This window comes from Ictidomys tridecemlineatus, chromosome 2, assembly GCF_052094955.1.
Source record: "Ictidomys tridecemlineatus isolate mIctTri1 chromosome 2, mIctTri1.hap1, whole genome shotgun sequence".
Lineage (NCBI taxonomy): Eukaryota > Metazoa > Chordata > Mammalia > Rodentia > Sciuridae > Ictidomys > Ictidomys tridecemlineatus.
The window spans coordinates 184,925,194-184,938,023 of record NC_135478.1 but is presented as its reverse complement, the minus strand read 5'-3'; the positions used below and the strand labels follow the sequence as shown (position 1 = coordinate 184,938,023).

General features: G+C 37.3%; 1 protein-coding gene across 6 annotated transcripts in view; it reads left to right on the top strand.

Annotated features, from left to right (window-relative positions):
* Positions 1–12,830, top strand: part of Cped1 (cadherin like and PC-esterase domain containing 1) — a 250,834-nt gene that overhangs the window by 160,996 nt on the left and 77,008 nt on the right. Inside the window, exon 16 of one of the 6 annotated variants that reach the window (XM_078040313.1) lies at positions 7,989–9,079. The exons of the other annotated variants lie outside the window; for them this stretch is intronic. Within the exon in view, the coding sequence (XP_077896439.1) occupies positions 7,989–8,006 (18 nt within the window). The 3' untranslated portion in view covers positions 8,007–9,079. Of the gene's footprint in view, positions 1–7,988; positions 9,080–12,830 lie in introns of those variants that run through there. 6 annotated transcript variants of the gene reach the window in all.

Below are 12,830 nucleotides of genomic sequence, written 5' to 3'. Positions count from 1 at the left end.
TACTAGGAAATGTCCTCAGAAGGGGCCCTTAAATTCAGATCCTTCTTTCACCAGAACCTGCACAAAGAGGTTGGGGACACAGCAGCAGAGAAGACTTCTCCTTCACTTTTCTGAACGTAGCCTCTGAGGAGGGGTCAAGTTGAGGCAGCCACGGGTGAAAGCAGGAGAAGTGACAGCAAGGACTATGGGAGATAACATCCGAGGAAGCCTCATCAAATGTTCTGTGGCCCCATCACTGAGAGCAAATATATCTAGAAGTTTCCTGTCTACTCACTTTATGGAGGAATAGGCATTTAACTGGATATTAAATTTTTTTAGAAAGAAAGAAATTTATATTTTTTCACACCAAATTTGTGGTCTGTGAAGTGTGTATTTTTTTTTTTTTTTTGGTACTAGGGATTGAACTCAGGAGTATTGACCACTGAGCCACATCTCCAGCCCTATTTTGTATCCTTTATTTAGAGACAAGATCTCACTGAGTTGCTAAGCACCTTGCCAATGCTGAGGCTGTCTTTGAACTTGCGATCCTCCTGCCTCAGGCTCTGGAGCTGCTGGAATTATAAGTGTGTTCCACTGTGCCCGGATTGAAGTGTGTACTTTTTATGCTATACATGCCTGTGCTTTTTGATTGTTGTAAAAAACATTAATTTGGTTCTGTGACATGAGAGCAGAGCCATGGGGGAACTGCTTGATCAGAAAGATCCCCTGCAAGAATATTTGAAGACAAGTCTTTAACAGGGGAAAAAATAAATATTGTGCATACAGTTGGGCAGGGCTGTGGCAGACGTTGCAGACTATGTTATAATGACAGTGGGTAGGATCATAATGATGCAGATGTGGAAGTAAATTATGCAGAGAGAGAAAGAGCCAAACAAGAAGTTGAGACAAAAGGATATAACCTCAGGTGACAGGGCAAATTGCGCCCCCAATAAATACACAGGGAAAGCTAGAAGAGCTGACTCCATTTTAGAAGATGAGGATGTGCACTGGATCGGCTGGTCCTAAGTAAATGTGTGGATCACGTACCGGAGCAGATTGACATTGGAGATGTGTGTGTCGTCGGTATCAAAGTGATAGCTGAGTCTGTAAAGTCAGAAGACTCAACAAAGAAAAGAGAGGATGAAAGAGGTTCAAGGAAAGAACGGTGGGGAAACCCCTGTATTTAGAGGGTAGGAGAAAGGAAGGAAATGAATGATGCATGCAACAGAGAAACAAGGTCAGAGGCATGGGAGGAGAACCAAGCTGTACCATGCCTCGGAAGCCAGCAGTGAAAGATGTATTGAAAAGATCAGTGGAGTCAGATACTGCAGAAAAGTAGGGAGTGGGGGAGTAAGACCATGGCTGACCTATTGGTCTCCTCAGTTAGGAGGTTGGAAACCTTCAGATGAACTATTTGCCTGGAATGATTAGGGAAGAAGCTAGGCTGCGAGACTAAGAAAGGAGTGAGGAGGAGGAAATGACAGTTGCATATATATGTATATATATATATATACATGCAATTTGTTCTTCGTTAAGAACTTTGGCAGTGAATGAAGTAGAGAATGTTGGATGAGGCAAGGTCAAGTGAAGTATGTCAGAAAGCATCCAACTTAACATAGACCTTTATGTTCTAATGTATATGAGTAATAAATTTATAGGAAGGGGAGGATTCCCATCTGAAGATGAAATTAATGCCCCAGGTCTTTTCAAATTACTCTCACAACAGTGCACCTTCTTCAAACAGCAGTAGAAAGCTGGTTTTTTTTTTCTTCATGTGTTCAACTTTAAACGTGTAAATCACTTTATTCATTTCATATCTTTATTTGATTTTCTGTTGTCTAAATGAATTAAAGCATGTTCAAAAGCTTATGAATTGAAGCATGTTCAAGTGCTTCAGATTCAAGATGAATAATAGCTCAATAGTAATGACTTTCAACTCAACATAGCAGTTTACAGTTCAATTCTTGGTCATTGCATGTTATAGGTTATTGTTTAGCCTGGTTCCCCACAGGAAGAGTGGCAGTGCACTTTAATTTGTATAATAATAAAAATCAAATCAATTGCATTACTTTGATAGCTTGCAGTAAACATTAAATGCTTTAAATTATTTGCCGTGTGCTAATACTTTGAGCAAGAAGAAAGAAGCTAACATCGATGCACAATGTTCAGTGGTACACAGAGGCATCCAAAATCCACTCACATTCAGAGCACAGACCTGGTGGGCAGTGGTGCTTTCTGTCATTGTGTGCCTTTGTCAAGGTTCACAACATTTGCCTCTCTCCTCAACAAGTGACATTTGTTGGATTTTCAGACTCCTAGAATAATATCATCCATGGCCCCAAAGATATTTAGCCTTCTTCCCAATTTGCCCCCAACAGCCTGGTTTCTGTCATTCTTGGGCAAACTACAGGGGCCATGGGTGTTGAGTCTAAGATTGACTCATCTTGTTTTCATGTGAATGGATTATCACACTGCAGGAGAGATGACTGTTTTCTGTTGATGGCCTATTTTCTTTTTTTCTCAGTTTCTAAAAATATTTTTTTTTCATAGAAATACCATTATTGAAGTGGAAATAAATTTTTATTATGCCAGTAAATCTGATTTTCTTCCAGAATTCAGAGACTCTTTACTTGATTTTGCCCATTATACACTGAAGCCAATAGAGTAATAACATCCTAAAAGATAATTTTTTTAAAAAAATTTTATTCTGGGTATTGAACCCAGGGATAATTTACCACTAAGCTAAGTCCCCAACCCTTTTTTATTTTTCTGTTTTGAGACAAGTTCTTGCTAAGTTGTTTAAGTCCTTGTTAAGTTGCTGAGGCTGACCTTGAACCTGCAATCTTCCTGCCTCAGCCTCCCAAATAGCTGGGATTACAGGCTTGTGGTACTGTGCCTAGTTTAAGATAATTATTTTGATACATCATGGAATTCTTGACAAAAATCTAGAGTTACTTGGGACAGAATCTGTACATTCCCATTTTCCACATGTTCCCCTCAGTGAACACACCTTGCTATATACCTCCCTGCTTTTATATATTATTAGGAGCCTGAGTTTTTCACTGTCCTGTAGATATTTCTTTTCTACATAATGTAAAAATAAAAAAGATACAAAGAGAGTTAGATGTGCTTTTTATAACGGGAGAAGGGTATCATCTTAGATGATCAATTTATGTAGCTTATATCCTTCTTAAGTGTGGGAAAGGTTTTATTGTGAAGTCCATTTTGCACATGTAAACAATTCACAGAGTGGCTGAGTCACTTTCTAAAGGTTGCACACATAATGTATGGTAGGCTGGGATATTATTGTCAGAGAACTGTGAATAAAAGAATATGAATGCATATTAACTGAGGATATTTCAGTCTCACAACTCTTAATATGGTTCTGTGTTAGATATTCCAGAGAAAAAATCTGGTATCTAGAAATTTAAAAACCATGTCGATTCCAAAATAAACATGTGAAACTATTTAGGGGGCCAGTTCGGTCTGTGTTAACTGCGTCACAGATGCTTACTTCCCTCATAAAACTATTGTGTCCTAGACCTGTCTTGACATATAAATTTTTCTGTTGTTTTAAACAATAACAATTAGTAAAAATCACTATACACGTTACTGTAAACTAAAAGTATGTCAGTCCATGCTAAACTTTTAAATGGGAGCTCTTTTTAGTTTTAATGATGTTAGGTTTTCTGAAAAAAAATCATATTAAATTCATTAAAAATGCCAGAAATTAGGTAGATGATGTTGTTTTTTACTTCATTAAAAACAGACCAGCTCTTATTAAAATGAAAGAAATCCAGTTAATAGAGACAGTAACTGCTTAGAGTGGGAGTGAAGTGACAAGCTAGTGATTTCCTCCCCTTGCCCCTTCCCTCTCCCTTCCTCCCTCCTTCCATCTTTCCTTTCCTGTGTTCTTCTTTCTTCTCAGTCTCCCTCCCTCCCGTCTCTTTTTCCTTTTCTCCTTCTTTCATAATTTGTTCTGTGGTTACCCAGTGCCATTGTGTTTCCGAGGCTCAGACTTGTGTTTCAACTGATGTTCGGTGTAACTGCAAATAACATGGCTCCGACCAGCAGCTCTGTGAGAGCACCAGTTCTAGAATCAACAGCCAGCCCTGGGCTTAGTTCCAGTTCCCTCTTTACTGTTGGGATGACTTTGGGCAAGTTTTGCCTCCTCTCTAGGATGGGGAGACAAGTACCTACTTCACTAAGCAATTGTAAGCTTTTATTAAATAGGACCACATATGTGGCTTGATGGCCACCGTGCCTAGTACATAGAAGGTGGTAGAAACATGTTAGTTTCTTCTTTTGTTCTCCCTCCTCTTTATACTAACACTACTTGTCCTTCAAAGAATTATTCCTATTTATTATCCGAAGGTCCAACTTTTGTTCTTCTGGGGGGAAAAATACCTTATTTGGCTTTTTTCTACAAAGCCTTACAAAAATGTAAGAATCTGCCAAGAAGTTATAATCATTAATAATCAGATAATCCACAGTGATTATGTGTCATAGAATGCACAAGCTTCTCCCAAATGTCAAGTGCTTAATCTCAAATGTTTGGGTCTCAAAATAATTTGGCTTATGCCAACTCAATAGATTCTTTCCCTTGAGATTTCTAGTAGTTTCTGCTCCCATTCTGCTTAACAATTCATCTTCAATTTTTAATCTGTCAACAAGAAATGAAGTGGTATATGGCAACAAAAAATTTAAAATTAAAGTAATATTTTCTCTAAAGTATTAAAAAACATTGAAAACCAGAATTGATGATAGAAGCAGTCAGGAAGTATTTACGGAATATTAACCCAGATATAGATTTGAGAACATAACAGGCCTTCAAAATCTTCCCAAGGGAAGAGGGGAGGGAAATAGGGACTCTAGGGCATTCCAGATATCCTTAGAGTATTAGCTGGGAGTCTCCTGGAATCTCCTCAGGGAAGGAGCTTGGTAGTCATCTTCCTCACAAATCTGTGAGTAAAGCAACAAGTAGTGGATGTGTAAATGAATGGTGGCAGGCAATTGCTGAAGTAAAGGTTTAAATGCTATGAAATACCTCAGGCATTTGTGGGGATTAGATGTGAATAGAACATAACTGGTTTGTTTGCCATGTATTTTAATATTCAGGGTTTCAACTTGACTTTCAACTTGGTTTCCATATATTAAGAATAAAGCACAGGGAATGCATATGTTTTGGTAACTGAAGAAGGGGCACCCTGTGGATTAGAGTCCTACAGCTCTCATGGGAGGCAGGTAACAATTGTCTCCCACACTTTGTGTAATTTACATACTTCTTCAAAAATTATTTCTTTTGTGTGTCTTTTATTCCAAGAGCAAAGAATCAGAACCACATTTGCATTCTTAATGGATATGGTAATTTTGATTTAAACATTTTTCCTATTATTCAGGGGGTAGATTGATATGGTAAGGGGGATCCCAGGTGTCCTGAGCCTATCTGGTAAAAAAAAACAAAACAGAGCAAATCAACAATTTTTGCGAACAGGTAAAATATAAATGCAGTTGAGATTCTCTTCCAGTTGCTAATATATCTGAAGTAAGTACTATTACTATTTTAATCTAACCCTAAAGCTGTTTTTCATTATTTCTGTTATTTTCTATTGCCATCAAAAGCTATATAATGCTTAACCTTCCTTGGTAAGTTTTTAAGGAGAATCATATTTCCTTTTGATAAATTTTGGACTATATTTCATATAGAAAACCAGTGGGTGGGTTTTCATTTCTTCTAAGTTTAACATTATTAAAGGATAATTGTAACTATTTCCTGAGCTAGACTCTGAGTACAATTAACAGTTGTCTTCATCAACAATTAGGCAAAGGAATTATAGTCAAAACTGGAGGTGGGTAAGCAGAAAATACTTAGTTCTTCACTGGCAGTAAATTAATGAAGGGACAGTAGAATTATATAAGTTAGTTTTGCTTTCTTTAACTGTTAAGTTTCTTTAACAAAGTGAGCCTTCTTGAATCTAGAGAAGGGAAGAGTATTCAATGTTTAATTATGTATACAGTTGAAAATATAAAAATCATTGTTGCTATGCCTGGAGCTACTTAACTCCTATGGTTAATGAGGAGTGAAGAATACACAGTGATTCTTCTAAGCATAGATTAACCTCACTCTGGACTGTGGTAAAAGCACACTCTTACTCTATAGTATATTCTCCTATATCACACCAATCTGCAGCAAAATCTTTGAGCAATGGATGCTGTAGGTCACAAATGATAGGACAATGTGTCATAGGTATGACTCAGTGCAACTCTGTTTTTACTCCTGAGACCCAAACATAACAAAAGTTCTCTAGGTCCATAACATCAATTCTATGTATAAAAAAACAGTATATATGGTCCCCAGAAATTGTTTAGTGCATACACAAATTTAAATGTTTCCTTGACAGAAAAGATAGCAAATGATATATCTTTATTCAGATCTGGCATAACATATAAGAAACATCCACACTCTTACTCTATAGTAGATTCTCTATACCTTTCATGAGTGATTGCCTAGAAAGACACTCATTACAGGATTATTTCAAAGCAGACATTTTTACCCCAAGTGTTCTATTTCAGTTCATAAATCTCTCTTAAATCACAGGAGATAAATGCAAAATACACACAAGTTGATACCTACAGTGGCCAAAGTTTAAAACTTTTTAATTTTATTGCTACCAATAATTATGAATATAGTTTTAAGCTGTGGAATCAAGAGCCAAGTAACAGTGAAGGTTTGGTTTGTAGTAGGATAGACAAAGATAACATTCAACATGACTGCCTCCTGCCTTTTATGTCTTATTTCTATAAAACGGCATAATTTGAGAGTATGAAACTCAGCAAGGAACTGCCGTTGGCAAATGTAAGCAAACTGTGCATCTACTGCTGACACGTGTCCAATTACCACAGTTTTCTAATAAAATTTTAGTTCCACAGTTTGTAGCTGCTGAGATTCTGTGGTTGAACGACCTAGAAGTCCAATTCTGGTGAGAAGAAAGGAAGGAACAATCTGGAAAAATTTCAATGGGAAGGTCATTATGAGCCATAGGCCATTTCAAATGTTTTGCAAGCATCTAATTAGCCATGTATGATAATGTATTAAAGTGTTGGGAGGTACATTCAATAAAATGAACATAACACTAATAATTATGGCCTATTTTCTTCTTTTAGCCACCTTTCCATAGAGTCATTTAAAAAAATATTTGAGAAGAAAATTCTCAACATTTGTATACTTTAAGTTGCTGCTTTGCTCAAAACATTATTTCATATGCAAAACCTTGTTATTGTACAGATAAGGAAACACATTTGCAACTATTGTCACAGTGTTTTGTTCCTTCTCTAGCTTTGGTACAGTATGCCTCAAGTTTTTTCTTCAATATTTGCAAATTATCTAAACATCATAGACATGAGGATTCACAGTAAGCTTCATTTTCAACAAATTATTGTAAAATAATATTTGAATATTGTGGGTGAAACACTAGCACTTACCTTCTGTATGGTGGTTGTACAAGAGAGTCCTTGTAGCTCTATTTGAAATTCTTGATACTTCATGCCTCCACCCAAAAGCTGTCCCTGAATCAGTATGAGTTTTTGGTTTCTTTGTGTTTGGAAAACTGAATGCCAGCATAATACATAATTCTTAGAAGATTTACATTGCATAGGACATTATGTGTATATCTACCAAAGTTAATAATATCAAATATCAAATGATATAGATGCCTTCCAGTCTATTAAAGAAGAAATGCCTCTTCTGAAGCTCTAAGAAATGAATTATGCTTCCTGTAAAATTGTTGTAAATATTTTTATCCTAAAATTATCTTAGGTCTTGGAATGTAGCTTATTGGAAGAGTGCTTGCCTAGTGTGCTGAGGCCTTGGGTTTCATCCCATGCACTGGAAAAAAAAAATATCTTAAATCTTAAAGCACTACTGGCACTGGTTTAATCAAGCTAGTCAAAAAGCTGGATTTCTTACCCAGTGATTTAAATTGGTTAAATTTGTCTTGTATTTTCTACAGGAGAAAAGAAACTCTTGACCCAGTTCCTCAAACACCCACAAAGACATCACCATCCAGAGCATTTGTTTAAACATCTATCCCAGTGTGCTGGGGTATTGTGCTAAAAGGATTCTGATGTGAACATAGTAACCTATTTGGGTGCTTCCTGCTTCTTTGCAGTCTAAGCTGGAAACTGAATCAGCCTGGGAATGCTCCCAGCACCCTGAACAGCTTGGTAATACACTCATTCATTCATTCTTCTAGGCACCAGGAACAGTGGTCAACAAAATAGACATGATTTCTCTCTCCTTGTGGCATTTTTAAAACATTTGACAAGCTTCTTAATAAGTAATATAGTGATTACCCATGATGCTAAGTGCTATAAAGGAAAGGAGCAAACTGCATTGATGGGAAATGACAAGGAAAACTGTGGGTAGGCAGGATTGTCAGAGAATATCTTTAGTGTGAAGGCTGGAGTAAGAAAATTCTAGCCATAGAAACCACTTCTTCAGGAATGAGGTTTGCTATGACAAGAAAAAACCTTAGCATTTTTAAAGAAAGTAACACAGACCAGTATGATAATGTGGTAAGAGTGGTTGAACAAGAAAGAAGGTGAAGCCTGAAGAGAATGGAGGGGTAGTGCGGGACCAGAGCAGGCCATGGGATGGGGTGAGGCTTTATGTTCTTCATATGTAAAGGCACCTCTGCCTCATCAGGTCCAAAATGAAACTTGTGATCTCATCTGTATCAATCAGGAGCCCAGAGCAAGAAACACTGCAGTTCTTTCAAATAGAGGGACTTAACTGAGGAAATTGTTCATAGGTAGAAGAAGACATGAGAAACAGAATAGAGAATAAGGGGGCAACTCTGAATTACAAAGTGTGAAGGGACAAAGAGATGAGCTGGCCATTCAGGCTCTAAAGTCCTTTAACCCCATATTTTAATGTAACCATATAGTCTTCAAACATGGGTTTTTATTAGTTTATCTTATTTTATTTGAATGACTGAACCTTATACACTTCTTGATGTGGTGCAGTGAAGAGGTGCACAGTACCCCTCAATTATGTGCAATGCTCAAATCTTGTTAGGCTCATGATTTAAACAAACTGATGATTTAAAAACATACATAAATAACAAGAGTATCTTGAAAACTCTGATTTTGATTTTTAAATTTCTTCTTTCATATAAATTGTATTTATTGCCTCTTTACCACCTGCATTCATTTAGGAAATAAATATTCACTTCTCAGGTATAAATACTTGTAGGAAAGTCAACAAGTACTGAGTGCCTGCTAAGTATCAGGTGCTAGAATAGACACCAGGCAGTAGCAATGAACGGAACCAGGTGGCAAACGAAAGCAGACAAAATTTTTGTTCTTTTGAAACTGACATATGGGCTGAGGAGACATTTAAAAAAAATTAACAGGTAAATAAATACTATGTAGAAAAATCCAGCATGAGGGAAGAACAGGGGAGGAAATGTGCTATTTTAAGAACTGGTCAGAGGTCCCTTTTGATGAAGTGGCATCTACGCAAAGACCTGAATGAAAGGAGAGCAGTAGCTTTGCAGGTATCTGGGGCAGCAGCAGCTCAGGGGGAAGGATGGCAAGGGTGAAAGGCCTGCTGGAGGCACTTGCTGGGAGGGGGGAGAGGGGTTGCAGGGGGGGAGGGGTTGCAGGGGGGGAGGGGTTGCAGGGGGGGGGGAGGAACAATGAGCTCAGGGGCAGAGTGGCTCCTGGAGGGGGAGGTAGAGAGGAAGAAAATGGGATGGGTGCAGAGAGGTAGAGGGACAGACAGATCATGAAAACCAGAGTGAAGGATAGTTTTGTTTTGTTTTGTTTTGTTTTGTTTTGCTGGGAGTGGGCATCAGGCATTGGGTGGTTTTTGAGGACAGACATGGCAGGATCCGATTTCATTTTTAAAAACACGAATTTAAGTATTTAAGTAGGATGAATGCCAAGATTTTTTCACTTCCAGACCTTTATCTTCCAGACCCTAAAGTGCCTTCAATCCCAAATATTGTTTTCAAAGACTAATTTCAACTTTAACTTTGGAAAAACTGGAGGGACAGCATTTTTGTAGACTCAAGAAAATTGGAAAATAAATCAATATCCAGATGCTATTTATGAAAATACCATTAATTTATCCTCTTATTTCCTAATACCATATATATTAATATACACATATATACTTTTACATATGTAAATATACGTGTGTGTACAGACACACACTTCTCTGGCCATCAAAAATTTCTCTCTCAAACTGAAAAATGAAACCAGATCTGAATTACTCTACAACATTAAGCGTTTAGTGAACATCTAAAAGTCTGAAATCTGAATGTGATGACAGGACTTTATTAAATTTGGGTGAAGTCATGTGAGTTAAATTACAAATGCGTTTACAAAAGTCACATACATACAAATCAGATTTTCCCCATCCCCAAGTCACTGCTGAGTTTTAAAGCCCATCTGGCCAGTCCCGACTATTCTAATATTGTTCCTTCAGCCTGTGAATGTCAAGGTCAGTTGGAAGTGAGGGCCACAGGGTTATAGAGAGAGAATTAGGGAATGAGAAAAATACTCCCGAATCTCAGAGGGTAGGAGCATGGAGAAAAAGTGAAAAAAAAAAATTTTGATTCATGCTTTTTGCCATCCTTCAGAATATAACAAAAATCCAAAGTGCTCTAAAAACAATGAGCATGGGAAAAGTCAATTTACAGATATTAACAAATAGTTTGTAGATTTACAGGTCAATTCATACCCTGGTGAGCGAAGGATACTGCAAACGTTCCTCCTGCAGTCTACAGTGTAAAGCATTGACTTACAGGAACTAGAAAAGACTTCCTGGAGGAGGTGGCACGTGAGAGGGTTTTAAAGGTCTGGTAGAAGGTGACAGGGGGAGGGTTCCTAGCCTGGGGAACATGGTAAGGAAAGATGAAAAGTACCACAGAATACCTGGCAAACTGTAAGTAGTACAATGATACTCGGGCACAAAACCCAACAAAAACTACCTGGGTGCTTCCATCTGCTGGAATATATGCACTGATACTCATTTACTGTGTTAACAGAAAGGGATTATTAACTATTACCAAGTGAATTTTCTACACCCAAACAACATAAAAAAAAAAGTGGCTTTTTAGGAAGATGTCAGATAGGCTGGGCAAACCTTCACTTTTCATCTACCTTCAATATTACTGTGAGTTTCATTAAGACCAAGATGTAAACTCATGCAGCACAGATTCTTGCAGTTCTCAACAGAAAACAAGAAATATATTCAAGTGTATACTTAGAAAGACAAATATCAGATTTTCAGAGGTGTTCTTTTTTTGTGCTGCATTCCCTCTACACCTAAGTGATCAACCAATCCTATCTTTTAGATGTCTTTAATAACTTTTGCATTTTTTCTTCATTTTCTCACCTGGATTTCTGACAAACTATTCCTTTTACCTCTAGCCTTTTGCCAATCTAGACTAGAGTAATCTTTCTAAGATGCAGATATGATTTTATCCTACTCAGAAAACTCTTGGTCCCTGTGTGTTTGGGGAAAAAAGCTAATCTTGGAATGTTCCCTAGTAGTTCAGTTCCCATCTTTTACCTTATTTTCTGGACTCCTCATTTTCCTATAATTTCTCCTAATTTGCTGTCACTTTATAAATGTTGCCCCTTTGCTTGAAAATCTTTCTTTTATCCTGGAAGATTTGTTCAGTTCAAATTTATGTACCTTAGAAACTTTTCTTTAAATGTTAAAAACATTTTTAAAAATTTTTTTATTGATTGTTCAAAACATTACAGAGCTCATGATATATCATCTTTCATACATTTGACTCAATTGGGTTTTGAACTCCCATTTTTACGCCAAATACCAATTGCAGAATCACATCTGTTACACACTCACATTTTTACATAATGACACATTAGTGACTGTTGTATTCTGCTACCATTCCTATCCCCTACTATCCCCCCTCCCCTCCCCTCCCCCCTCCCCTCCCCTCTCCCCTCCCCTCCCCTCCCCTCCCCTTCCCTCCCATCTTCCCTCTCTACCTCCTCTGCTGTTGTTCAATTCTCTCCCCCTTTTTCCCCCTCCCCCTTGCCCCTCACAACCTCTTATAATTTTGTGTATCATTGAAGGTGTCCTACCATTTCCATATGCTTTCCCTTCTCTCTCCCTTTCTCTCCCCCCATTCGTCTTTGTTTACTGTTAGTCTTTTCCTCATGCTCTTCCTTCCTGTTCTGTTCTTAGTTGCTCTCTTTATATCAAAGAAGACATTTGGCATTTGTTTTTTAGGGCTTGGCTAGCTTCACTTAGCATAATCTGCTCTAATGCCATCCATTTCCCTGCAAATTCTATGATTTTGTCATTTCTTAGTGCTGCATAATACTCCATTGTGTATAGATGCCACATTTTTTTTTATCCATTCATCTATTGAAGGGCATCTAGGTTGATTCCACAGTCTAGCTATTGTGAATTGTGCCGCTATAATCATTGATGTGGCCGTATCCCTATAAATGTTAAAAACATGAATTGAAAAGCATTCTGCTATCATGTATAGCAAGTTAGAGTGAATAAATAAATTTTAAAAAGAATGTTAAAAATTTTAGGCTTCCTCAATTAGACAGAAGAAATTAAAGGTATACAAATAGGAAAAGAAGAACTCAAACTATCGTTATTTGCTGAAGACATGATTCTATACATAGAGGATCCAAACAACTCCACCAGAAAACTTTTAGAATTAGTAAATTAATTCAGCAAAGTAGTAGGATATAAAATCAATACTAATAAGTCAAATACATTTCTATATATCAGTGATGATTTCTCTGAGAGAGAAAATAGAGAAACTATCCCATTCACAATAGCCTCAATAAAT